This window comes from Mesoplodon mirus, assembly GCF_964341445.2.
Source record: "Mesoplodon mirus genome assembly, chromosome: 17".
Taxonomy (NCBI): domain Eukaryota; kingdom Metazoa; phylum Chordata; class Mammalia; order Artiodactyla; family Ziphiidae; genus Mesoplodon; species Mesoplodon mirus.
Genome location: NC_138993.1, coordinates 1,277,471 through 1,305,287, shown reverse-complemented (window position 1 = coordinate 1,305,287; position 27,817 = coordinate 1,277,471). Strand labels below are relative to the sequence as shown.

Below are 27,817 nucleotides of genomic sequence, written 5' to 3'. Positions count from 1 at the left end.
AAATGTATGAGAGAAAAAAACCAAGTGTTACTTAGCCTATTAGCATTACAGGTTTAATGGACAGCGTGTTCCAGGGATGAGCAGGTGTACATATCTCTGAGTGAGGGTGTGGCTTATGTTTTCTGATTTTAACAGAATAAGGAAAACTTGCCCCCGTTTCAAACCTTTCTCTTCTCCTTCATGCTGGTTTTCTTCCTTTATTTAAATTTTAATCCGTTGTTTAATGAGCCCTTTTGGGTGGATACCAACTTGCCCTGGATCTGCTGATTTATCACAGCCCCACCTCCACCCCCCACTGAGTTCGGCCTGTTTCAGCTGTGTGTATGCATGTCATCTCTTGTGTTATCCAGAATCATCTCACCGTAATAATTTTGATTCAGGAGTTATTTTAGAGTTGATTGTAGGGTTCCACATTGAAATAGTTCACTTATATATTGTCTCCCAAACTCTTTCTTTTTTTTGCTGCGCAGCTTGTGGGATCTCAGTACCCCCACTAGGGATTGAACCTGGGCCGTGGTACTGAAAGCCCAGATTCCTAACTACTAGGCCACAGGGAACTCCCCCAAACTCTTATTTTGGAAAAAAAGAAAAAAAAAAGTTTTCAGCCAAGTTGAAAGAGTAGTACTGGGAACACTCACGTGCCCTCTCCTTAGTAGAGGCTCAGCCAGCATTTAGTGATACTACATCCCTGAAGACTGCAGCCTGTCTCTCCTAAGAGATCATCTCAATACTCTTGATATAATTACTGTATTTATATTATTTAATATAATTCTGACCTCATATTTTGATATTCCCAATTTTCTGAAAAATGCTATTTATATCCTTTTCCTCCTTTATAGGTTACTTTTTTGATCCAGGATTTAGCCTCAGATTACGTGTTGTATTTAGCTGTTGTGTCTCTCTTTTTTTTTTAAAATTTTTTTGTGGTACGCGGGCCTCTCACTGTTGTGGCCTTTCCCGTTGTGGAGCACAGGCTCTGGACGCGCAGGCTCAGCGGCCATGGCTCACGGGCCTAGCCGCTCTGCGGCATGTGGGATCTTCCCAGACCGGGGCACGAACCCGTGTCCCCTGCATCGGCAGGCGGACTCTCAACCACTGCGCCACCAGGGAAGCCCCCTGTTGTGTCTCTTTTAATCTAGAATACTTCTGCCTTTTTTTGGTCTTTCATGACACAGACATTTTAATCTTGTAGAATGTCTGGCGAATGGATTAGAGTCAAGTTAAACCTGTTGGTGCTCTGTGTAGGTAGAACGCTGCAGGTTATAGACTGTAGGATGCTAAGTACGTAATGTTGTGTACTTCCCATTGCATGCATGGAAGTTTTCCTTTTCTATTTTTTTCCTCCTAATTGTGATAAAAATTTGCACAGAGTGAAATGCAGGGTACACTTTTTCATTTTTATTTATTTTATTTTTTGGCCACACCGCATGACATGTGGGATCTAGTTCCCTGACCAGGGATCGAACCCTCACCCCCTGCATTGGAAGTGCAGAGTCTGAAGCACTGGGCCACCAGGGCACACTTTTGTAAATGCAGTGTGGCGTAGTGGTTGAGAAGGGGACTGTGAGTCCCCCTTCTGCCGCTTCCCTCCATGACCGTGGGCACATGATTTCACCTCTCTGTGCATTAATTTTCTGAGTATTAAATAGGGTGAAGGTCAGTAGTGGTAGTAGTTTAGTAGACAGATTGTGAGGCTTCAGTGCACTAAGGTTTGTGAAGTTAGTCCGTGGAAAGACAGGTCACAGGCGCTCAATAAATGTTGGGAATTCTTATTTAGTTTCCTAGTAACTTATAATTTGTGCCAGTGACAATGTTTAAAGCTAGCTTTATGTACATTTCTAGTAGCAGTCAGTGTGTTGGAAACTATTGTGTCCCCTCAAAAGCACGAATATTCCCTTTGGTCAGTTCACATTCTTGCACACAGTAGGATCTTTGCTTTTATTCCCTTAATGAATGCTTCAAGTCTGTTTTGAAGGAACACTTTTCGTTCTTGACAGAGCGAGACACGTTCGTTCGTTTGTATGAATGTCTGGTGAGTGCGTGCTACGCGGCAGGCGGCGTGCTTTTCTGTGGGACTACAGCAGCCTGCCCGGCGCGGCGCGCTTCGTGTCGTGTGAAGTGTGAGGGAGCCCTTCTGTGTATTGACCAGCCACGTGCAGAGAGTGGCGTTTACAGGCCAGGAACTGAAAGAGGTTCGGTGTAGCTGTGGTCGTGAGAGTGTGTGGAGGGGCAGCGGTGAGAGGGGAGCACATCCCTGGCCATGCAGGGCCTTAGAAGTGGGTGGCCATCTCGCTTATGTCCAAATGGGGACACCTTTCAGAGTAAAAGGAAGCACTGTTCATCATTGTTCTGGACAGCAGGTAAATTGGGAGTGCCCCAGGAAGGCTGGGATGGGACCCACTGCTATAAGCCGTGTTAGGGAATTTGGGTTTTATCCCAAGGGCATGTGGTGGTTGTATCTGTATGGCATTCTAGAGGCTGGATTATAAAGTTCAGGGTTATGTTTTCTGAGCCTTCTTTTTCAGAAACCATTGTGAAAAGGCAGTTAAATCCGTGTGCCCTTGTGGCCCAACGGCCCTTTGTAGGACGCCTCCATCTGAGATGGGTGCTTCTGCCACCACACTGAGGGACAGATATGAACATTAGATATGAACGTTTACAAAGGTTTAGAAGAACGTGTATGTTTGCATAATGTTGTATCTTGACTAGCTAGCATGTTGCCTTTCCGTCTTAAAGGGAATGGATCTAAGATGACACTGCTGGTTGGAGATGGAGATTAGGTCCGAATGTGTCTCTTAACTGGTAGAATGTTCATCTGGCTCTTCGTGGGCTGATACCACCGCCCGGAGCTGCCGACACTCACGTAGCGCTTGGTGCGCACGGGGTGCGGCGTTCAGAATATGTCATTCTTGTGACAACCCTGTGACTGGTATCCCCATTTCACACGTGAGAAAACTGAGGCTCTGAGTGTGAACGGTCTTGCCCAGGGTCACATAGCCAGTAATAACTGGAGCGTGGATTGGAACCCAGGTCTCTGGCTGTGGAGTCAGCGCATAACCAGGGGCACGTTACCTTAGACGTGAGCCGTGCTGTCAGCAGCTGCAGGCACAGTGAGAAATTTGGGAGTATTTTTATATTGGATTTGTGTAAAAGTTTTCACAATGATTTTTATGTTTTACAGCCTCCAAAAGTATGTTCGGGAACAGATTCTATTAGCAGTAGCAGTAATTGTAAAACGAGGATCATTAGATAAATCAATTGACTGCAAAAGCATTTTTCATGAAGTCAGCCAGTTGATAAGTAGTGGCAACCCCACTGTGGTAAGTGTGCTAACTATTCGTAAATACTTAAAAGTTTTATTTTGTATTACGCAAATACCGTTATAGCAACAGTAATGGGTATCTACATAAAAGAAAAAAGGCACAGTCTAAGAAATCAAGCAATTTCCATTTGTTCATGTTTTCCTCTAGTCCGTTTTTTACATGTGTACATACTGTAGATACAGTATACTTTGCTTTTTCATTTGATTCTGTTTTTTATGTTGCCAGTGTTCATAATCATCATAAGTTCATAAACCTCATATAGTTTTCATAATCCTGTTTAATGGTGTCAAATATTACAAGCTAATGTACCATAATATTCTTAACCATTTCCCTTCTGTTGAACATTTCCCCCATTTTTAATAAACCTTTGACAAGTACTAGTGATAATGGAAATGTGAATAAAATATAAAATGATATCTGACATAAAAATTCTTAAATGTTGCAATACTAATAGGCCAAGGTATGCCATGACTACCAGGTGTGACTGTCAGCTTCCTGAGTTTTCTGGGAAGCCTGGTTGGTTTTTCCCCCCTCCACCTCCTGTCTGCCTGTGAGAACCGGTCAGCCGGGAGAGTGACGGGTTGTGGCCGCCCTGTCAGAGGCCAGGGGAGCTGGAGCCGGTGTTACTGATCAGCTGTGGTTGTTGGCTGGAACCACTGACTTTTAGCAGCTGGGTGAGCTTTAACTCATGTTGAACCTGGGGTTGGCAATACCTGGCTCTTCTTTGTTCTCTTGTTTCATTGAATCACAGGTGGTTTACAACGTTGTGCCAGTCCTGGTTCTTCTGATTCTCAGGTGTTAAATCTTTAAATATCCTGGGGAGTCTTTTCACTTTCCCAGTTTCTTTTCTTTAATCATTTGAAAGATATCTGTGAGGCTGTACCCCTTACGACTCTGTATGGATGGTGTCTTCCTTGGGCCCTCAGCGCGCGGTGTGATTTTGGGATGTTTGTGGTGTGAGTTGGGGTGCGGTGGTCATTTTAGGGGGACCGTGCGCACTGTCCCTTCCCTTTCCCGGTGTCTGGGTCTCTCCTTGCCACACAGAGACGTGCACTCACCTTCCCGCTCCTGCCGTCTGCCCTCTACTCTGCTGGGAGTGACCCAGCAGGGTCTCCACTGAAGGAATAAATGAGCAAGTTGTCAGGATTTCCTGTATCTACCCTAGGTATTTTTTGTCTTTCCTTTGGAATTTTCCTTATCAACTTTATTGGGGAATAATTTACATGCGTTACTGCGTCCATTGAAAATATACACTTCAGTGAGTTGTGACAGTTCTGTGTACCAGTGAACAGTCACACAGTCAAGATACAGAGTGTCTCTATCTGTGTTTTGGTTATCGGTTGTGTAGGTATATTGTGTTCTCTGTCAGTTTTGTGGCAGGTGTCCTCCAAGAGTAGTGCTGTCCAGTCGAACCTTCGGTGTTGATGCGGTGTTCAGTATCTTTCCTCTCCAGGGTGTGGGACCGCACTAGCCACATGCTGCTTTTCAGTGTTTAAAATGTGACTTGTGTGACCAAGGAACTGAATTTTTAATTTTATATAATTTTAATTAAATTTTATTTGAATTCAAATAGCCATATGTTGCTAATGGCAACCATATTGGACCATGTAGTCTAGAGACTTTAATATCTAAAGGTCTAATTTTATGTTCCTAACAATCTTAGTATTCTAAAATTTAATTGTTTATCTAAAACTAACAACTTCGAAGATGTGCATGTTTGAATCATTACATTTTTCTTGTTTGTTTGTTTGTTTGTGGCGGTACGCGGGCCTCTCACTGCTGTGGCCTCTCCCGTTGCGGAGCACAGGCTCCGGACACACAGCCTCAGCGGCCATGGCTCACGGGCCCAGCCGCTCCGCGGCACGTGGGATCCTCCCGGACCGGGGCACGAACCCGCGTCCCCCGCATCGGCAGGCGGACTCTCAACCACTGCGCCACCAGGGAAGCCCAATCATTATGTTTTATGAGTTATTTTGGCTTTGTTTTATGTAGTGAGGAGCTCTGTTGAAAATAGTCCCCAGATAAGATTCCATTTACAATTTTTTGAGGTGAAAATGATTGGGAAGCTACTTTTTACTAATAATAATCTATATGCTCTCAAAATTCTATTGGTAGACATAGTCTCCCATTTCTGATGAAGAGCTTTGCTCTCAAGATACTGATGCTTCAGGGCTGCCCACATTCATTGTATCAATATATCCGTAGTCTTACATTTCCGTGGATTTTTGTTAGCATTTCCTGCCTAACTAATGGCCGTGTGCGCAGTCCAAGGGGACGTCACTGTTGGTCAAGGGAAAATCAAGTGGTGGTCTGACTACCCAGAACTCGTAGGGAAAAGGCTTGGAACTGAGGCTGCTACTTGGAAATATTATCCCAGCCCCATCTGCTCTAAATCAAGTTACTCTTCATAATTTTGGTTCTCTTTGTAATGTGTCAGGTGACACATTGTTTCACTTGACAATCTGCAGTGAAGGAGTCCAGCTCATTGCGATTGACCAGGATTTAAACTTTAGGAACTTAAGCAGCAACTCTGGGATCTCTGCTTTTATGATTGTAGTTGGGTGATCATGTTGACTGGGGTTTCAGTATTAAGGTAGGATTTCTACAGTCTGTTCTCACCCCCACGAGTAGCTTCTTGGCAGCCGGATGCCAAAGGATCGGAGCCCTTGCCCCTCAGGAATGAGCACACACTCGGGAATTGTGTTGTCCGCTTCCTCTCCCCTGGGTAATTTGACCCACCACAAAAAGTAGGCCCACTGCAACCTGGCAATTGGTTTTTTTGAGCCACTGAAATAACTGATGTTCTGAGAATGATTGGAACAGATGTAGCTGTCTAGTTAGAGAGGATTTTGCTCTGTTCACAGTACATACACTTTGAGGGGAGTGGATAAATTTAATATCCTCGTGAAATATTCCAAAGCAGGAGGAGTTTTTTAAAGTTGAATTTCTGCTGACAGGGTTGAGAACTTCTGTAGCGCTAAGAATTCAGTAGCAGGAGGTAGAATTTAATTTCAAGATTGCTGGATGAATTTATTTTGGTGACCACACTGAAAACACAACTCAGAAAGCATTCCTGCATTTATATGGCAAGTTCAGAATTCCTGCCTGGAGCCACTCCTGCTCATTCAGCAGGTCTAAAAACTGAGGTTACAGACCAGTAAAACATTTTAATCCATCTTCCTCTCTGTCTTCTTCTCAGACTGTTAAGAATTTGTGCGAGTGCTTCAAGAATTTACTTAAGATTTTCTTAGTCTCAGAGACATGAATAGCAGTGGGAGGGAGGTTTAAAACTTTGATGAGAAAGTAAAATGGTAAAATCAGAACATTGATATAATGTTGGCTAGAAACTTTCTTAAGGTGACTTTAAGATATATTTGAAAGGAAGAGATAACTGACTCTGGTTTTCTTTGGATGAAAGAAAGGGTTGACCTCATGAATTACTAAGTTAGGTGACTAACTTTACCCTTGCACATCTTCTAGAATGATGCTTCCAGTCAACCCTAATTGACTGGAAACTGTATGTAGTCTGGCTTTCCTGCTTGCTTTCTAAGAGTGTATTTTTTGGTCCAGCATCATGCTAGTCGAGTATGCATGTTTAAATGAGTTTAGGGGCAGGATAACATGGTACAACATGATACAGATTTTGATTTTGGATTCACACTTAGGTTCAAATCCTAGCTCTGCCATTTACTACTTACTTAACTTGAAAAATTGTTTAACTTCTCTAGGTGGTGATTTACTAATACGTGGAATAAATGTGGTAATATCCAGGCCCAGAAGAGGAAAGACAATATTAAGTGCATTTAGTAAGCATTCAGCGAATGTTTGTTTTATGTCCCTAGTGGTTTCACAACCCTTTGTTTATAGAATCTTAGGACATGAACTATCATCTCTTTCAAATCATATTTTAAGTGTTGAAACTCAGAAGAAAGTATTTATACTATTATCCATGAACAGAAACTAATTGAGTATTTAAAAAATATAGAACCAACGTATTAGCTTTCCTTTAAACGCTCTGAGAAGTATCTTACGGTCTTTGTTCTCTGTAGATATTGATGAGTTAAACGATTTCCTATGGAGATTGTACTTTGTAGCCCCATTCAGTTTTCTGTGCATCGTGACGTCCTCTCAGAGGGACGGTGCTCGTGCGGCTCTCAGGTCCTGTGCCGTCTGCTCCAGTCTGTGCACAGGCTGCCCTCCCTCTGTGGCTGCTTCACCTTGCTTTGCAGTGGTTAGACCTGGGAGGGATACGTACAGAGGCCTCACTTCCCAAAGGAAAGTGGTCAAATTTTTAATTGTAATTAACATTTAAGCTAAATTTTTAACCTATTTCATGTTGGTTTTATTTCCTTTGAGAGCAGTAGGCCTATTTAAATCACTTTTAAAGCTGTTGAACATATCGTTTAAGCCTCCTTTCTTCCTCTTTGCGGTGCTAGAGAGAAGAGGGTGAGAAATTCCCCGTCTGCTGCAGTGCTGCCCTGGACGTGATAGCAGCTTAATCTCTCTTATCACAAGTCTCATTGATGTTTGCTTAGAGGAGCAGCTGGAAGTCTGCTTTATGTATGGCAACCTTTCATAAAGTTTATTCTTGGTAATAAAGCTCCTGGGGTAAGAGCCAGGCTATTATAAGAGACAATCCTCTCTCTGAACAAGAGTATTTTATTTTGTCAGCTGGAGATAGTGTTTGAGTATCTTGTTCTTGTGACAGTAAGCTGGAGAGTAAGGCAAACTATCTCTGAAGGGTGTTTTTCCACTGTCATGAAATTAATGTCTTTTACTGGAAATGAGAATTCTGCTGAAAGATTTTTAATGCGAAGGCAGCAGTTACTTCAGTTATTAGCCAGTGAATTAACTTGTGGTTTTTTAGTGCTTCAGTGAAAGAAAACATATTAGACTCTTTGATAACCTCGAGACCTCATTGAATTTCTTCTACTTGTTTTACATATTTAACTTTTCTCTTTGAAATTCATCAGTAGGGAAAAAAAATAGGGAGTACATCATTTATTCATTTTCCACCTTCCCTTGTGTTAATGTGTCAGGCACAGAGGCAAACATTGGTTTATTAATCCAGGTGATGTTTAGTGAGTATGCGCTCTATTGCTCTAGTGATGCTTTAGTTTTTTTTTTTAATCGATAACTTATTTTGTGATTTTAATTTGGTGGATTGCAGGTAACAGTCAAGAAGGACTAAGACGCCAAAATAGGTGTTTGTTTTTTTTTTTTCTTTTTCTTGCAGTACGCGGGCCTCTCACCGCTGTGGCCTCTCCCGTTGCGGAGCACAGGCTCCGGACGCGCAGGCTCAGCGGCCATGGCTCACGGGCCCAGCCGCTCCGCGGCATGTGGGAGGATCCTGGGGCGCAAACCCGTGTCCCCTGCATCGGCAGGTGGACTCTCAACCACTGCGCCACAAGGGAAGCTCCCAAAATAGGTTATTTTTTATGATAAGGATGAGAATACTGTTGCCGTTTCACCTTATCTTATCAGAACCTGCTACATTTACATAGTACTATTTGTTAAGTTATCTGATTTGAAAGTTAGGACAATCGTGTGAATTGTGCAGTGTCCAGGGTAGTAGCCCTTTTCATAGATAAGCAAATCAAGGCTCAGGTAGATGAAGTGGTTTGCTCTCAGTTACTTGAAGTGATAAATCTTGGACTCTCAGAGCCCAGATTTTCTGACTTCTTTTTCTGCACTATTGAAAGAGACTGCAGAGTGTTGTTATTCAGAATTTATTTGGGAGATAGCTGTGATAACGATTATTGTTTGGTTTCTGACTTACTGTAAATGAAAGTTGTCACTTTGGGACTGCTTGTTAGTGCTGGTCAAGTGGCTAGCAGCAGCGAGTGACAGGCACAGACAGTGACTGGGCAGAGCTGTGGGCAGACGTGCATCGGGGCTTGGGGCTCAGCCCCCAAGTGTCGTAGGCTGGGAGCCCCGCCCTGTGTGTTTCAGCAGAGTCCAGGTGCTCTCCTTGTCACCACGTCAATCATTGCCTTAGAAATGATTCTCTTGGAAAATTTTACATGAAGTAAGTTTCATTAAAAGTGTTTGCTTGTTGCATTTGGAAAATTAACAGATACTACCTGAATTCTTTATGATCTTGGATAAATGAAGTATTGCCATGGGAGCCTCTTAGACGTCTAAGATTTGTACTAATGGTACTCTATACTGGCTTCATCCCTGTTAACTTCAGTGTTACAACCCCATATATACTGCTTACCAGGCAGTCCGTCACCTTCCAGCTGGTTTCATTGAGACTCACCTCTCTGCAGTACCCGCCACAGGTTTTGTCTCCGACCCTCTGAAGTACTGGAGTCACCATCTCTAGTGCAGAAATAAGATCCAGCCCTGCCTGAGGCAGAGGCAGCCCTGGAGGCACTGGTCCGTCGGGGGAGGGAGGGGGGTTCAAGAGGTAACACACTCCGGTGACCCCTGACACCTAGAGTGTGAAGCAGGCAGACGGGAACCTCCACAAGGGTAAGGACGACAAGAACTCGTGGGTGCCTTTCCCCCGCTTCCTTCCTCCGTTTCTTTGTCCTGAGAAGGAGCTTCCTCTTTTCTTCCTCTCGGCCGCTTCCCTAGCTGTCTCAGTGCCCCTGCTCTGCAAGTCACTTTATGTTAGTGAGATTTAGTTGATAAATGGTTGTGGAAACGAATAAGCATATCGGGTAATGCGTCTTAGACACACGGTGTGTGCTTGATTCCTCTGTGAATAGGAAGAAGTGCTTTGCTGATCTGTGCAGAGTGCTTTGCTCTTTTAATGTACAATCAGTGCTTCCTATTCATCATTCACCAGGAATTTCTTAATTAGCACCTCTGAGCCACAGTAGTATAATCTTTTTTTTTTTTTTGGCCACACCATGCAGCAGGTGGGATCCTGGTTCCCCCACCAGGGATCGAACCCGGGCCCTGACAGTGAAAGTGCCAAGTCCTAACCACTGGACCACCAGGGAGTTCCCTATAATTAACGTTTATGATGCTAATCTCAAATCCTTTCAGGGCTTTCAGGTTAAGGAGTAATTAAACTGTTTGGTTATCTTTTTTTTTTTTTTTTTTTTTTTTGCGGTACGCAGGCCTCTCACTGTTGTGGCCTCCCGTTGTGGCCTCCCGTTGTGGAGCACAGGCTCCAGACGCGCAGGGTCAGCGGCCACAGCTCATGGGCCCAGCCGCTCCGTGGCATGTGGGGTCTTCCCGGACCAGGGCACGAACCCGTGTCCCCTGCATCGGCAGGCGGACTCCCAACCACTGCACCACCAGGGAAGCCCTGTTTGGTTATCTTTTAATGATGAAAATATCTTACTGAATTTTAGTTCTTACAAAGCTGGTAATTTTAGGTGGGTCAAGGCCAGGACATTTGACTTCTGGCATTACCACTAACCATGCTGCATAATTTATTTTTATGTATTTCTTAAGTCCTTGAGTGGTAAATTTGGTAAGGAGACACTTGTTTTGGAAAATTTGTCCTTTTATTTCATAAGTGGAAAGTGGAAAAAGTAGAATACAAAATAGTACATTGGGTTAATAGTAATGGTATTGTAATAAATAATGTATAATTGCATTTCAAAATTGGAAAGCTGTAAACAAATGTTACAGTAGTAACCTATTGGTGGTTATTTTTGTAGGAAGAAAAAGTTATTTAAAAACAAAATATTCTTATGTTCAACAAGCTAAGTCCACAATAAGAATGTGTTTTGTTCATACTTATGCACTAAGAACACACTTTCTTTTTTCTTTCTTTTTTTTTTTTTTAATGCAGTACGTGGGCCTCTCACTGTTGTGGTCTCTCCCGTTGCGGAGCACAGGCTCCGGACGCGCAGGCTCAGCGGCCACGGCTCATGGGCCCAGCCACTCCGTGGCATGTGGGATCTTTCTGGACTGGGGCACGAACCCGCGTCCCCTGCATCGGCAGGTGGACTCTCAACCACTGCGCCACCAGGGAAGCCCAGAACACACTTTTTTTTTTTTTTTTGCGGTACGCAGGCCTCTCACTGCTGTGGTCTCTCCCGTTGTGGAGCACAGGCTCCGGACACGCAGGCTCAGCAGCCATGGCTCACGGACCCAGCCGCTCCGCGGCATGTGGGGTCTTCCCGGACCGGGGCACGAACCCGTGTCCCCTGCATCGGCAGGCGGACTCTTAACCACTGCGCCACCAGGGAAGCCCCACACTTTCTTTTATGGGTGAATTTGTACTTCATTGTCGTGAAGTTTGTAGTTGTGGTGGGATGTCTTTATTGCTACATCTCAAAAGCAGTCCCATCCCACCGAGGGCTCCTTGTTTGTCTGCTGAGGTTTTTACTTTTAAAACTCTTCCTTTTCCTAAGTAGTAACCTCAAAAAAAAGTTGTCCCTTTTCACTGCTCCTGCCCTTTCCTGCGCTCACTGACCACAAACACGTGCTTGTAATCCTAGGAAGTGTTTATTTCACAGAAAAATAAAGATTTATTGTGAGTACATGTTGGCTTCAATCATTAATTAGAGTCGTGTTACTAAAAATTTAAATATGGTTGTAGTCTAAAAATATGCCGTTTTGTGGTGAATATAATTTGGCACTAAAAAACAATTTGTGGCGAGTTTTAAATTACTTGTGCAAAACTACTATAGATAATTTATTTGTAAGAACGATAAGTTTGTGTTTGATAGTGCTTCTGGATTCTTTTCAGCTTGCATGTTTTTGTATAAGTTGTGCGTGAATTCTGTTTTCAGTACATTGATTATCTTACCTGAGATTCCAAAATGAGTTTCCTTTTTTTAGTAAGACAGATTTTCTTAAACATTTAGGTATCTGTTCATAGTGTCCTGTTCACTGAAGTCTTATTTAGAAAGGGTAGGAGAAGAGCAAAAACTACGGGGAAAGATTGTTTTCAGGATCATACGGTCTTGTAATCCATCATGGTAGATTGTTGTAAATTAACTTTTCCTTTTGAATTTCATTAATTTGAATTTAATACTACCCACTTGCCCCACCAAAGCCTAGCTGTATTTAAAAACTGTGTTCATGGTTGATCCCGACGGTGTTTAAATGTATCTGAACTTTTGATTGCTGGCACTTTGATCATTAATCACCATTTTAAAAGAAAGCCATTTTTTAAAATACAATTTTGTTAACTAAAAAAATGAACGATTGTGCTTGATGTGTTTCTAAGGTCTCTTTCAACTGTAAGATGAAGTGAGTATGTGATAAACTGTGTCTCCATAAGAGGCTCTTTAGTGCTTGGTTTCTTCCTCCTTGTGCCTGGGTCCATGCAAAGGCAGTTGAACTTATGCGCTTTTCTTGAAGATTGGGTAAAAGGGGACATTTTAATGTTAAAACAGATGTATCAATATATTTTGAAGTACAATTAGAGAGAGAGAGAGAGAGAGTGTGTGTGTGTGTGTGTGTGTGTGTTTAAGCTAATGGAGCTATAGTCAGAGGACTTACTGTTGAACACAGCCCTGTCTGTATACCCCCGGATTCCCAAGGGTATTTGCACGTATTCTGTGTTGTTAGGGCTTCTTGGTGTGGAAAAGTCTGAGAAACTGCTTGAGTCTGGCATAGTGTGCCATCATAATTGTTAATTATACATCATACTTACCCTAGTTAAGATTGAGGCAAATAGGAATTTAATTCTTTTTTACATTTTCTTAGAGGAAAATTTTAGACATATACAAAAATATACAAATATACTACAAATAGTCTGTTGGTCACCTATGTAACCATCATTCACCTTCAACAAATATCAACTCATGCTAATCTTTAGGAATTTAATTTTATGTATATTTGCTAAGATTTGCCAAGATAAGCATCTGTAAGGTCAAGGTACTGACATCAGAAGCATTTCTGAGCAAAGATGTTGCAGTTGGTGGGCGGGTAGGACCGTGCTCAGCTGTTGTATAAGCTGCATAAATAGCATCATCTTGACTTTAATCTTTCGGTTGTTCAGAGGTAGTGTGCATATTTCTGTGTAACCCTTGGGAACTTGCCAGAATAATTTGTATCGTCCCCATCATGGCACCTTGAGTCTGAATAGTCCATGAATAAAAGCAGCGAGTTGAGAGTAGACGCTTGTTGGATACAGCCATTGAGAAGGAAAATCGTCATTTTCAATTTTAAAAACTTGGGAGTACTACGTGGTTAATGTTTTGGAGACTATAAAATCCGTTTCACTTTTCATCTATTTGGAAATACATTTTACAGACATCAGAACGTAGAGTCAGACAGACCTGGGTTCAAATCTCAGCTGGCCTGAATTACTTGTCCTTTGAATCTCACTTCTTTCAAATGTAAAATGGGGATAGGGATTGTTGTGTGAATTCAACGAAACGATATGTTAAATACTGATCATCTTAAAATATCATTTACACTCTGTAGTTGAGTACTAGCAGGAGTACTCAGGAGTGTGTCCTGAGTTCAGGTCTCAGATAGGTTTGTTTAACTGGAGTGAGGAGGAATACTAAGCAGTCTCAAGGCCACTGGGAAAGGAGAGCTGATCTTTATCTTGTCGTATCTGACTTTCTGACGGGTAGGTATAAGATCTAAAGATACGATGGAAGATCCAAAGATAAAAATGTTTCATTATGTTTGAACAAATATTGTATTGAAACAAAGCATCGGAAAAATAATGCCTCACAATAATTTGTTATCAAATAATTACAGCAAACTCTGGCCTGTTCTATTCTAACTGCACTATTGAGTGAATTCTCAAGTTCAAGTAAAACTAGCAACATTGGACTGAGTATGGAGTTCCACGGCAACTGCAAAAGAGTTTTTCAGGTACCGGTATTTTTGTTCTTGTGTTTTAATTATTAGATCACTCACTTTTCACTCAATTTGTTGCTAATGGAGTGAGGACATTGCTGTTATCTAGTTGAACAATAGCCTATACTTAAAGGTTTGCGTTGTGATTTCATAGGATATAGTAAAGCGATAGGTTTGGTGAGCATAGTTGACGGTTTAAGATTATTTGTTTAATTCTAGTCTTAAGACAAAGAGGAAATGCTACTATGAAGACGCTTAGCTTATTAATTTTGTTCTTATTGTGTTTAGATAGAACTGATTCAATTGGTGGACTCCGCTGGCCTTAAAAATAGGCCTGGCTCTATGCCAGCGAGGGCTGTGTACTTCAGTGTTATTGCAGATGGTGTGGGCGCTTTGTTTCGTGTGTATTGTTAGGCTCTGAAGTAAAGTTGTGTGAAGGCACTGGTTTCAATCCGAGGGCTCCCACTGAAGCTGCTGAGCCCTCAGCTCTGTCGTGGTCGTCAGGACCTGCTTCTCTAGGGAGCGGCATTTATGTGACGGTAAATGTATTCAGACCGGCATCACCGTAAAGTATAAGCAGGACTAAAAATGGAAGATGTCCTTAAAGAAGTGATGTTTTCCGTTGGAAGTTTTAAGGTTTTTATTTGTTTGTTTTGTTTTATGGTTCTAAAAGGGAACATATCTTGAATAAGCTTTAGATACAAAAACACATGTGGTTAATTTACTGCAGGAAGAAGACCTCCGTCAGATCTTCCTGCTGACGGTGGAAGTCCTGCAGGAATTCAGCAGGCGGGAGCCCCTCAGCGCCCAGATGTCGTCCGTGTTCCAGCGCTACCTGGCCCTCGCCAACCAGGTCCTGAGCTGGAACTTCCTGCCTCCAAACCATATCCTTTCAATGGCCAAACGGTCTATGTGTGGGCATTTGCATAGATTGAATTAATTATGGCTAAAAGTACTTTATCTCTGCAGGTTTATGAAACGTGTTTTTGAAAGAAAATAAGAATCTTTTAGAAATGGAATTTTACTTTATTTTATAATACCACAATGCAGTAGAGTACTTAGAAAATTTTCAATTTCATTCATAACTTTGTAGAGGAGGGTTGAATAAATGGAAGCATTTGGTGGATCCTTGGGCTGTTGCTAACCAAAGGATAGGCGTATGCCTTAGGAAGGGAAGGGAAAAAGGTGGGAAGTGCGTTTTACCAAGAAGCCAAATCGTTTTCTCCTGTGACGTGTAAATTCCAATCAGATTTTGACTGACTTTCCTTAAGGCGGATTTGGAGTTCTCTATTTGATCTTTGTGGATTACAGTTGCTCAAGTGTAGATAATAAGGTAGTAACACGTTTACCCTTTGGAGAGTGTTCCCAGTATAAAAATAGGAAAATTCCATTTCTAGCAAGTTATTTATTAGGAATACAAATTAAGTTTAAATAGGTTATATTATAGATACAGAGTGTCTGCTTTTTTATCATTTACTAAAGTGGAGAAATTTGTGTTAGAAAGCAGTTCCTTAGTTCAGAGTTTATGATTTGCTTTTCTAGAACATTGCTACCTTGATAGATTAAAAGCAGTAATGTATGGTGGGCTGCCCGTGTGTATCATGGTTGAGTCGCACAGATCCAGGCTCAAGGTTCAGCCGATCTCAGGCAGATTACTTAACGTCTCTGAGTCTCAGTTTCTCCAGATGTAAAAGGAGGATGTGGATTGTTGAGCGAATTGAAGGAAACAGTACACTTAAAATACACTCAGGAGTTAGCTACTGTTTATTGAGCTCTTGGTAGCCTCCTTGAATGAAGAAGCTCCTCAGCCTGCTGTCTGCGCTGTGCTCTTTCTTCTTGATCTGGAATACTCCTTATGGTAGAGGAAATTACAGGAAGTTTACTTTAACCTGTTCTAGGTGTTGTTAACAGGAGGTCGGGGTGGGGTCTATTTAGGAGAAAAGGGCAGATGATAAGCAAATAGGATATAGATATCTGGCCATTTCGGAGATGAGGATGAGCCGGGAGCCCTGCACTCACCTACACATATCTGAGCTAATTACCTGGGCTGTAAACTGTGAGGTTTTTAAAGGGGCAGGGGCAGGGTGTAACTCCTCCTTCTGTTTTCAAGCTAATACATTCATGTAATAGAAAATGAGTTGTAAGATGCCATGTAGGGTGATAGGTCTCTGACGGGAACCCCGAGTTCTCCAGTTCTTTCTCAGAGGCGGTCGTGGTGAGTGGCTGCCTTGCAGGGCAGAGCTCACAGGGAGGTTAGTCATGCCCCCTTCTACCCTAGTCTCTAACCCTCCTTCTCCTAATAGTCAATTTTATATCTTCAGTATATTCCTTTGGGTTGTCAAGAGGCACATATTGTCTTAGGTTTGCTTTTTAAAAATTTCCCCCTTGTGTTTTGCAATCTAATTTTTGCTCTAGTTTTTGTTAGGGAAAAAAAAGATGTTGAAAAACTTTGAGACAGATTTAAAAAGTAACAGGCCATATGGAGCTATCAAAACATTAATTATATATGGGAAAATCAAGGAAAGTTACACTGCATATATTGTAGCCAATTTTAAAGTCTCTGTTTTAGGAGAAAATTCAGTTGGCTGAAAAGTGACTGTTTTGTAAAGGGAAACAGTGTTCTGGGAGTTTGGAAACAAAGTTTGTCTAAAGATACATACACACATAAAATATTTTTATAAAGCATGTAGATGAAGCTTTGGAAAACTTGTCATCTAAAAATGATAGGCAGGACTACAGTGCCGTTGAAGGAAAGAATTCATTGTTTAAAGAAAAGGAGATCTTGCACTTGATGTACAGTGTTCTGTTTCATGGCTTACAAGTGAGTTTCTTTGTGCCTATATATGTTCCTACAGCAGCCATTTGTTGGCCAACAGCTACAGTTAAGCATTCCTTCCTTTAAGTGGATTAGCTTAAGTGTAGGAGAAAGAATATGGCAATGGAATTAAACGAAGCTGCATTGTCAATGCTAATTAAGAAAACTAGTTTCAAGGAACCCAATTCTGCCATAATTTCTAATTTTGGCGATTACTTGCAGATCTGCTGTTCAATAAGCTGGGAAAGAGTTGAATAATTATTTAGTTTTTAAAATTAATTAATTAATTTTTGGCTGCGTTGGGTCTTCGTTGCTGCGTGCGGCTTTCCCTAGTTGCGGCGAGCGGGGGCTACTCTCCGTTGTAGTGCACGGGCTTCTCGTTGTCGTGGCTTCTCTTATTGCGGAGCACGGACTCTAGGCGTGCGGGCTTCAGTAGTTGTGGCACATGGGCTCAGTAGTTGTGGCTTGTGGGCTCTAGAACGCAGGCTCATTAGTTGTGGCGTATGGGCTTAGTTGCTCTGTGGCGTGTGGGTTCTTCCTGGACCAGGGATCGAACCCTTGTTCTCTGCAGTGGCAGGTGGATTCTTAACTACTGCACCACCAGGGAAGTCCCAATTATTTAGTTTTATACCTTGAAAAAGGTCTAATGATCATATTTAACTTAATTAATATATTGAGTTGATGTCTTTTTAAAATAAGATTTGTCTTTTAGGACAGACAGAATAGCAAGTAGACCTTGTAAAAAATATGTTGTGTGTTTTGTATCACATCTATTTGATCATTTAGAATGGTACGTTAAATGAGTCTGTGTTAAATTACCAGTATCAATTCCTATTCATAATTTTTGTAATCTGCAATCTCTTTTGTATCTTTTTATTTTGAAGTAATTTTAAGCATGCAGGAAATACTACAAGGGTAGTTGAAAGAATTGCCATATGCCCTTTACCAAGATTCACCAGCTGTTAACATTTTGTCCCATTTCTTATTCTTCCTGTCTCTGTCTCTCATTACACACACACACACACACACACACACGTGTACGTGTGTTTGTATGACAGTATGTGTATATTTAAACACATTTCTTCTGAATCATTTGAGAGTACTTGCAGACATTATACCCATATACCTCTGAGTACTTCACTGTTTGTTTTCTTGTGATCAAGAATTCTCAAATTGCACTGCGGTTCTTATAGGAGAATGTCTTACAAAACTCTAGTATGATTTTCAAAACCAAGAATTTAATGTTGACACATTGTTATTATCTAATCTGCAGTCCATATTCAAATTTTGTCAGTTGTCTCACTAATACCTTTTATAACTGTTTTCAGTACTTTGTATGTAGTTGTCCTAAGTCATCTTTGATCTGGAAAGCTCCTCAGCTTTTCTTTGTCTTTCATGAATTTGACATATTTGATGTGTATGGATCAATTACTTTAAAAAAGTGCCCCTCAGGTCTGCTGGATGTTCCCTCCTGATAGTTTCGGGTTACTCATTTTCGTAGGACTACTGAGTAGTGGTTCCCTTATGTCAGGAGGAGTGTGATCCAGTTTGCCCCATTTGCAGGGTGGGGGGGGTTCTCTTTGCTCTCTTGGTTAAGGTGGTGTGTGCCAGGTTTTTCCAGTGTAAAGTTGCTGTTTCTTTTTGTAATTAATAAATGGTTTGTGGTGGTGTACTTTATATAAATATCCTGTTCCTCCTAAAATTTCAACCATTAGTTCTAGCATCCCTTGGTACTCCTGGCCTGAAACAGTTAGTATGGTCATTGCACATTGGTGATTTTTCTGATCCCATCATCTCCTTTTGTGCTTATTTGCAGCTTTCTGCCATAAGGAAGAGGTTTCCTTTCTTCATTGGTTTATTCATTTATATCAGTATTGACTCAGGGATTCTTCTTCTTCAGAATGGATTGTAATCTGTTGCTGTCATTGTGTATTTTGCTGCCCAAATTGTGCCAGGTCTGGCCCTTGTCAGCTGACTTCTGTGTCCTTTTGGTTTGTCCCACTGTTCTGAGTTTTAACTGAAACAACCTGGGTTTAAAGTTTTAGGAATGAGTGACTTATTTTAGATGTTCTATGAAGAGTTCACTCTAATTATTTAAAAGTTTTCTTTTAAATGTTAAGAAATTTAAACACTGAGCTCCCTTAAAGAAAATATCTGCAGGGACCCACTTTGTCTGTGCTTGTGCTCAGGTAGTGTCTGTTGCAGTGATAATTGGCTATTTTCTAGAACAGCTTTATTGAGATGTATTTCACATACCAAACCATCTGCCCATTTAAAGGATACAATTCAGTGGTTCTTTGTGTGATCATAGACTTGTACAGCACGACTGTCATTAACATTAGAACATTTTCATCACCCCCAAAAAGAAGCCCTTGTATCTGTTAGTGGTCATTCCCTGTTTCCCCCAAATTCACCAGCCCATGACACTTACTCTTCTCCTTTCTGTCTCTATGCTGGACATTTCATGTAAATCGAGTCATATCATATATGGTCTTTTGTGACTGCCTTTCATTTAGCCTGATGTTTTCAAGATTCATTCATATTGTAGCATGCATCAGCACTTCATTCCTTTTTATTGCCACATAATATTCTGTTGTAAGGATATACCATATTTTTATTTATTCATTGATTAGTTGATTGACAGTTAGATTGTTTCAACTTTTTGGCTATTATGAATAATGCTGCTATGAACATTCGTGTGTAGTACAAGTTTTTGTGTGGACTTAATATTTTCATTCCTCTTGGGTATACCTAGGAGTGGAATTGCTGGATCATAAGGAAACTCATTGTTTAACCTTTTGAGGAACTGCCAAGCTGTTTTCCAAGGTGGCTGTACCATTTTACAGTCCCAGTAGCATTATATGAGGGTTCCAGTTTCTCCACATCCTATTCAACACTTGTTATCTGGTTTTTGTTTATAAGTGTCTTATTTCGTATGGAGTGGTATCTCATTGTGATTTTGATTTGCATTACCCTCATAGTTAATGTATCAAACATATTTTTTGTGGTTATGGGCCATTTGTGTATCTTCTTTGAAGAAATGTTTATTCATATCCTTTGTCCATTTTTAAATTGGGTTGTCTCTTTAAAATTGAGTTGTAACAATTTTTTTTCTTTTTTTGCGGTACGCGGGCCTCTCACTGTTGTGGCCTCTCCCGTTGCGGAGCACAGGCTCCGGACACACATGCTCAGTGGCCATGGCTCACGGGCCTAGCCGCTCCGTGGCATGTGGGATCTTCCTGGACCAGGGCACGAACCTGTGTCCCCTGCATCGGCAGGTGGACTCTCAACCACTGCGCCACCAGGGAATCCCGAGTTGTAACAATTTTTTATATCTTCGGATAAAAGTCCCTTAGCAGATAAATGATTTTCAAATATGTCCTCCCTTTCTGTGAGTTGTATTTTTACCTTTTTTAAAACATTTATTTATTTAGTTAGTTAGTTAGTTAGTTATTCATTCATTCATTCATTTATTCATTTATGGATGGCTGCATTGGGTCTTCGTTGAGATGTGCAGGCTTCTCATTGCAGTGGCTTCTCTTGTTGCGGAGCATGGGCTCCAGGTGCCGGGCTTCAGTAGTTGCGGCACGCCGGCTCAGTAGTTGTGGCTCACGGGCTCTAGAGCGCAGGCTCAGCAGCTGTGGCGCACGGAATTAGTTGCTCTGCGGCATGTGGGATCTTCCCAGAACAGGGCTCGAACCCGTGTCACCTTCATTGGCAGGCAGATTCTTAACCACTGCGCCACCAGGCAAGTCCCTATTTTTACTTTTTTATGGTGAACTTCGAAGCACAGAAGGTTTTAATTTTTATGATATTTAATTTATGTCTTTTTTTCTCTTGTCCTGTCTCAGAAACCATTGCCTGATCCAAGGCCATGAAGGCTTATGCCAGTGTTTTTTTCTAAGACTGACTTCTTACATATAGCCTCTTATATTGAGGTCTTTGATCCATTTGAGTTAATTTCTGTATATCATGAGAAATAATGATGCAACTTGATTCTGTTGCATGTGGATATCCAGTTATCCTAGCAGATCACTGACTGTTGATGAGAAGGAGGAAGAAGAGTCTGGTGGAGTAGGAAGCACTGGAGAGAGTGTGGTGGTGGGTGGTGACTGACTGCAACTTCGTTGCCCTAACATCATTTGTGGGTTATTCGTCTTTTTAAGATTTATGAGTTGTGGGACTTCCCTGGTGGTTTAGTGGTTAAGACTTTGCCTTCCAGTGTAGGGGATGCGGGTTTGATCCCTGGTAGGGGAGCTAAGGTCCCACGTGCCTTGCAGCAAAAAAAACCAAAACATAAAACAGAAGCAATGTTGTAACAAATTCAGTAAAGACTTTAAAAATGGTCCACATCAGGGGCTTCCCTGGTGGCACAGTGGTTAAGAATTCACCTGCCAGTGCAGGGGACACGGGTTCGAGCCCTGGTCCCGGAAGATCCCACATGCTGCAAAGCTACTAAGCCTGTGGCCCACAACTACTGAAGCCTGCGCTCTAGAGCCCGTGAACCACAACAGTTGAGCCCGCGTGCCTAGAGCCCGTGCTCTGCAGCAAGAGAAGCCACCGCAACGAGAAGCCTGTGCACTGCAACGAAGAGTAGCCCCCGCTTGCCGCAACTAGAGAAAGCCTGTGCGCAGCAACGAGGACCCAATGCAGCCAAAAATAAATAAATAAAATTAAAATTTAAATAAATAAATAAAAATGGTCCACATGAAATAAAATCTTTAAAAAAAAGGTTTATGAGTTGTAAGAGTTCTTTGTGAACTCTGAATATATAACACAAATTCTTTAGCGGATGTATGATTTTCACATATTTTCTCCCATTTGGTGGGTTGCCTTTTTACTTTCTTGATGATGTCCTTTGAAACATAGAAATTTTTAATTTTGTTGATGTCCGATTTATCTATTTTTTCTTTTGTTGCTTTTGATATATTTAAGGTGGCTTTGCATAATCCAAGGTCACGAAGATTTTTTAAAATAGACTTTTATTTTTTAGAGCAGTTTTCGGTCCATAGCACTCTTGAGCAGGAGGTACAGAAAGTTCCCGTGTGCCCTCTCCCCAACATGTGCATGGTCTTCCCGTCATCAGCACCCTACCAGAGGGGGGCTTTTTTTTTTATAATGGAAGAACCTGTATTGACACATCATTGTCCCCAAAGTCCGTAGTTTATATTAGGGGTCACTCTTGGTGTTCTGTAGGTTTGGACAAATGTACAATGACATGTATCCACATTACAGTCTCACATAGAGTAGTTTCACTGCCCTGCAAGTCCTTTGTGATCCACCTGTTCACCCCTTCCTCTTCCCGTACGCTAGGGACCTGCTGATCTGTTCACTGTCTCCACAGTTGTGCCTTTTCCAGAACGCCATATGGTTGGGATCATACAGTGTGTAGCCTTTTCAGATGGGCTTTCCCTGAGTCACATGCAGTTAAGGTTCTTCCACGCTCCTCCATGGCTGATAGCTGATTTCTTTATGTCGCTGATTAATATTCCACTGTCTGGATGACAGTGGACTCAGCCATTCCACCAATGAAGGACAGCTGGGTTGCTTCCAAGTTTTGGCAGTTATGAATAAACATGTGTGTGCAGGTTTTTGTGTGGATATAAAATTTCAGCTCCTTTTGGTAAATTCCAAGGAGTGCAATTGCTGGATTGTTTGGTGGGGGGTATGTTTGGTAAGAAACTGTCACGCCGTCCTCGGAAGTGGCTGCACCAGAGTCTGCGTTCCCACCGGCAGTGAGTGAGCGCTCCTGCTGCTGCACACCCTCAGCAGCGTTCGGTGCTGTCGGTGTTCCGGATTTGGACCCTTCTCATAGGGGTGGAGTGGTATCTCATTGTTTTACTTTGCATTTCCCTAAAGACCATGTGATGTTGAACATCCTTTCACGTGCTTATTTGACACCTGTATGTCTTCTTTGGTGAGGTGTCTGTTAAGGACCTGGCTCCATTTTTAACCAGATGGTTTGTTTTCTTATTGTTAAATTTTAAGAGTTCTTTTTATATGTTGGATAATAGTCTTTTATCAGAGATGTCTTTTGTAAATATTTCCTCCCAGTCTGTGGCTTATTGTCTTAGTCTCTTGACAGTGTCTTTCACAGAGCAGAGGTGTTTAATTTTAGTGAGGTCCAGCTTATCAATTCTTTCTTTCATGGATCATGCCTTGTTATTTTGCTAAAAAGTCATTGCCAAACCCAAGGTCATCTAGATTTTCTCCTATGTTATATTTTAGGAATTTTACAAGTTTTTGGTTTTGTTTTTGTTTTTTTGACCACACTGTGTGTCATGTGGGATCTTAGTTCCCCGACCAGGGGTCAAACCCGCACCCCCTGCATTGGAATCATGGAGTCGTAACCACTGGACTGCCAGGGAATTCCCTTACAGTTACACATTTTACATTTAGGTCTATGATCCAGTTTGAGTTGATTTTTGTGAAAGGCGTAAGGTCTATCCGTATCTTGATTCTTTTTTTTTTTTTGTATGTGGATGTCCAGTAGTTAAGTACCATTTGTTGAAGACTTTTTATTGCTCCATTGCAGTTTACTCCTTTGTTAAAGATCATTTGACTTCATGTATGTAGGTCTATTTCTGGTTTCTGTATTCTGTGCCATTGATCTATTTATTCTTTCTCCAATACCATACTGTCTTGGTTATTGTAGATTTGTAGTAAGTTGAGTTGTGTCAGTTCTCTGACTTTGTTCTTGTCCTTAAGGTCACAAAGATTTAGTCCTATATTTTCTTCTGAGAATTTTATGTAGGTCTTTCATACGGTAGGTCTATATCTGTTTTATGTTTTGTGGAGATATAAGGTATAACAGGATCCTGTTGTTCCTGCATCATTTGTTGAAAAAGGTTTTTTTTTTTCCAGTCGAATTGTTTTGGCCCCCTTGTATAAAATCACCTGGCTGTAAGTGTGACAGTATTTCAAGATTATTTAGTCTTCTCTCTGTCTCTTTCATATCCATTTGAAGTTTAGGATCAGTTTATCAATTTCTGCAAAAAAGGCAGCTGGGATTTTGATAGGGATTATGTTGAATCTGTAGATGATTTTGAGGAGAACTGACATGTTAACAAATGGCAAAATATTAAGTTTTCCAATGCATGAACATGGGATGTCTTTCCATTTTTTTAGATCTTTAGTTTCTTTCAACACTGTTTTATAGTTTTCAGAGTAGAAGTTTGAACTTCTTCTGTTAAATTTATTCTGAGTATTTTATTTTTTGATTCAATTATAAATGGAGTTGATTTTACAATTATTTTTGTGTTCATAGCAGTGTATAGAAAAACAAATTTTTGTATATTGATCTTGTACCATGTAACTTTGCTGAACTTGTTTATTAGTTCAAATAGTATTTTTTTGGATTTTCTGTGTATATGTCTTCTGCAAACCTTTTTTTGGGGGTGGGGGCAGTGCCATGCAGCATGTGGGATCTTAGTTCCCCCACCAGGGATGGAACCCGTGCTCCATGCATTGGGAGCGTGGGGTCTTAACCACTGGACTGCCAGGGAAGTCCCTGCAAACCATTATTTTTCTTAAAGGATTATTACATGTAGGTTTTTTTTTTTTTTTTTTTTTTTTTTTTGGCGGTGTGCGGGCCTCTCACTGCTGTGGCCTCTCCCGTTGCGGAACACAGGCTCCGGACGCGCAGGCTCAGCGGCCATGGCTCACGGGCCCAGCCGCTCCGCGGCATGTGGGATCTTCCTGGACCGGGGCACGAACCCATGTCCCCTGCATCGGCAGGCGGACTCTCAACCACTGCGCCATCAGGGAGGCCCTACATGTAGGTTTTATACATGTAGAAGGTGATTTAGGAAAGCATCCTCCACTCCAGGCCTGGTGCAAAGTCTGTAGCTCCTGGGCTTTGGCAGGTGTTAAAATCATCTCCTGGCCCAGTGAGCTAATTGCTTTGGCCATTCTGCCCTGGTCTTACTGTCTTGAACGATCTGAGATGAACTCCACCTGCTTTTCATTCTGTTTTAGATTATTATTGTCTAAAGAAAGTACCCTAGTCCTAGGATCCTCTGTTACACCACCACCCCATTTACAAGTGGGCGCTAGGGTTCTGGATGATCTGGTCTCTACCCTTCTCTCCGAGCTCTCTTCGTCCTCTTTCTGTTGGTGCTGCCCCCACAGGCCAAGCTTCCTTCTGCCCTGGCACCTTTGCAGGTGGACTTTTCTCTTGTCTCCTAGTTGTGCCTCCGTCATTCACTCCAGACCAGGTCAGGTTTCTTTTGATGTGGCTTTTTTTTTTTTAATTTACATTTTTGGCTGCATTGGGTCTTTGTTGCTGCGTGTGGGCTTTCTCTAGTTGCGGCGAACAGGGGCTACTCTTGGTTGTGGTGCACAGGCTTCTCATTGCGGTGGCTTCTCTTGTTGTGGAGCACGGGCTGTAGGCGCGTGGGCTTCAGTAGTTGTGGGTCGTGGGCTCAGTAGTTGTGGCTCGCGGGCTCTAGAGCACAGGCTCAGTAGTTGTGGCGCAGGGACCCAGTTGCTCCACGGCACGTGGGATCTTCCTGGACCAGGGCTCGAACCCGTGTCCCCTGCATTGGCAGGCAGATTCTTAACCACTGCGCCACCAGGGAAGCCCCTGCTGCAGCTCCCGATATGCATGTTATACACACTTCTCTCCCATTTGGCCCACTTCTCTCCCATTTGGCCCACTTCTCAATTGTAATTTTCCTTTTGTTAGCTTGCTGGAGCAGTACCTGTTTACTGCTTGTCTGGAAGCTCAGGAAAGCACAGGCCGTGTTTTGTCCACTGTGTTGTCCCCACCGTGCAGTATCTAGCGTGTAGTAACAGATGCCGGACAAATATGTATGTTTTAGTTATTGAGGCAAGGTGATTCAGAAGTAGTGTCTCAGTTCTTGGATGTTTGTTTACGCTGCTCATATTGTTTAGCCATTAGCTCACCTAGCGTCCATAAATGCTTAGGGGTTTTGGCAATGCTAATCATAAATGACAATATCATTTTGTAATAAGAATGCTTGGCAGGTATGTTTGGTATGTTGGCTTCAGTAATAATTCTTTTTTTAGTTTGGTTACACTGCCTTTTATTGGTATTCTATTTTTGTGTATCTGATTTGGTTTTGGTAAAAATTTTTTCAACTCAAGCTCTTGGGGAAAGCCAACTAGATCATAAAATAGTAACGGCACACAGAAGCTTTCACCTAAATTAGGATTTCCAGTAAAGCCAACGTTACTATTTGGAGGCAAGGCTTTGGAAAACATTCAGGTGAGGTCAGTTCTCCTTTATTTCAAAGGACTTTGGTTACTTGGACTAAGTGCTGTGTGAGACCGGGCTCAGTGGTTCCGTGCTGTGCCAGAAATAGCAGCTTTTGTTGTTAGAAAAATGAGTAGTGACAGAGATTAAATATATAACAAGAAAAGCTGGGCTTCCCCTTGCTTCTGAAATTTTGTTTTACTAATGAGGTGGGATAAAAAGAATATGGGAAGATGGGGAAATTAAAGTATTCCTTTTGTAAAATGTCCATTGTTGCTACAGAATCTTCCTGTATTGTGAAGTTCTTATAAGAATAGGCAGTGGAGATTTTCAGACTGTCCATGTTTGCCTGAGGGTAATTTGTAGCTGTTGTGTGCCTCGTTTGTTGTGTTACTGTCGGGCACCACCACAAGATGATCCCCATACAGAAGGTGTTCATAGATGGACTGGACCTCATTTGCATGTGGAAGGCCCGGTGTGTTTCAGAGGTGACCTCCCCCCTTCTGTTAAGAGCATGCACTTACAGGTCACACTGTGTGGTTGAGACAGAAGACTTTGTGGGTTTATCCAGTGGCAGTCGTGGCCGCTGCGGCTGAGCTCTGTCCTCCTGGCTCCTCGGGTGTGTGTGGCGCTGGCCGGCGTGTCCAGGGCAGGGCAGGTGCTGCGTGTCTGTGCCTCTGGTTTCTCAGGAGCGGGTGAGCTTCCCCAGCAGAGAGCTTTAGAGCTCGGTAGGATGGCCGTGGGAGAAGGGCCAGGAGACAGAGAGTTAAGTCTTCAGTGTGTGTGTGCGAGGTTGAGTTGACTTCCAGCTGTGACTGATATCCAGGGGACTGAGAGCTACAGAGCTCAGAAGACAGGCTGGGTTTTCAGACTTCAGAATTGCAGCCTTTCTCGCAGACGGGCTTGTACGGTGTCCAGTGACAGGAGAGTCTTTGTATGGTAGCTCCTGGTTCTCGAAGTTGGTGAAAACATGGGAAGGTGAAGTGACGTTGATGTGATGACAGATTTTTAAAAAGACATAGGATTATTAAAGGCTGAAAGCAGCTCTCTGTGACTGTCATGTGGGTTGAATTTTATTTGATCCCCAAATGAATGATTCTGATACAAAATATAAATTACCTGAGTTTAGTATTTATTTTAGAAAAATATGTAAAGCCATAGCCCCAGAAAATTCTTGGTTTAAAATCTGATTTGAATTTTGGTAAATGATTGCTATTTAATGGTATCAATCTGGTGTGCCTCATATGTCTCCTAAAATCTGACAAGCATATAATAAATGATCAATTAGTAAATAATCACTTCATTGTCAGACTTCTCTTTTATTGGTAATATATTTGGATAAAAAATAAAGCAATATAATGTTGATAGTTTGACATGGATGTTAAAGTAGTTCTGTAAACGGAAACTTTTGCAACTTTTAAATAGGAACCTGCTGTTTTATTAAAACTGTTAGAGACTATTGCTTTGTATAACAATTTTTTGGGAAAAGTTATTTTTGGATATCAGGAAAAGAGAAACATGATTAACATTTGTATATGATAGTCTAGGCTTGGAGAGAATTATAGGTTATTAAACGAGAACTTGAAAAAAGTAAAGATTTTTGAGGAGAGAAGGAATAAAGGAAGACGCAAAACTAAGGAAGAAGGAGGAAGTGCTGCTTTATTTACATTTTAAATCGTTTTAAACAATGTCGTCTTAAGAGGATTTCAGTGATGGTCTTCTTGCTGT

The 27,817-nt window shown here is 41.8% G+C and overlaps 1 protein-coding gene across 1 annotated transcript in view; it reads left to right on the top strand.

Moving 5' to 3' along the window:
• XPO4 (exportin 4) overlaps positions 1 to 27,817 on the top strand; it is a 109,944-nt gene that overhangs the window by 21,942 nt on the left and 60,185 nt on the right. Inside the window, exons 4-6 of the mRNA XM_082602027.1 lie at positions 3,182 to 3,320; positions 13,956 to 14,072; positions 14,788 to 14,941. Coding sequence (XP_082458153.1) covers positions 3,182 to 3,320; positions 13,956 to 14,072; positions 14,788 to 14,941 — 410 coding nt within the window. The remainder of the gene's footprint in view (positions 1 to 3,181; positions 3,321 to 13,955; positions 14,073 to 14,787; positions 14,942 to 27,817) is intronic.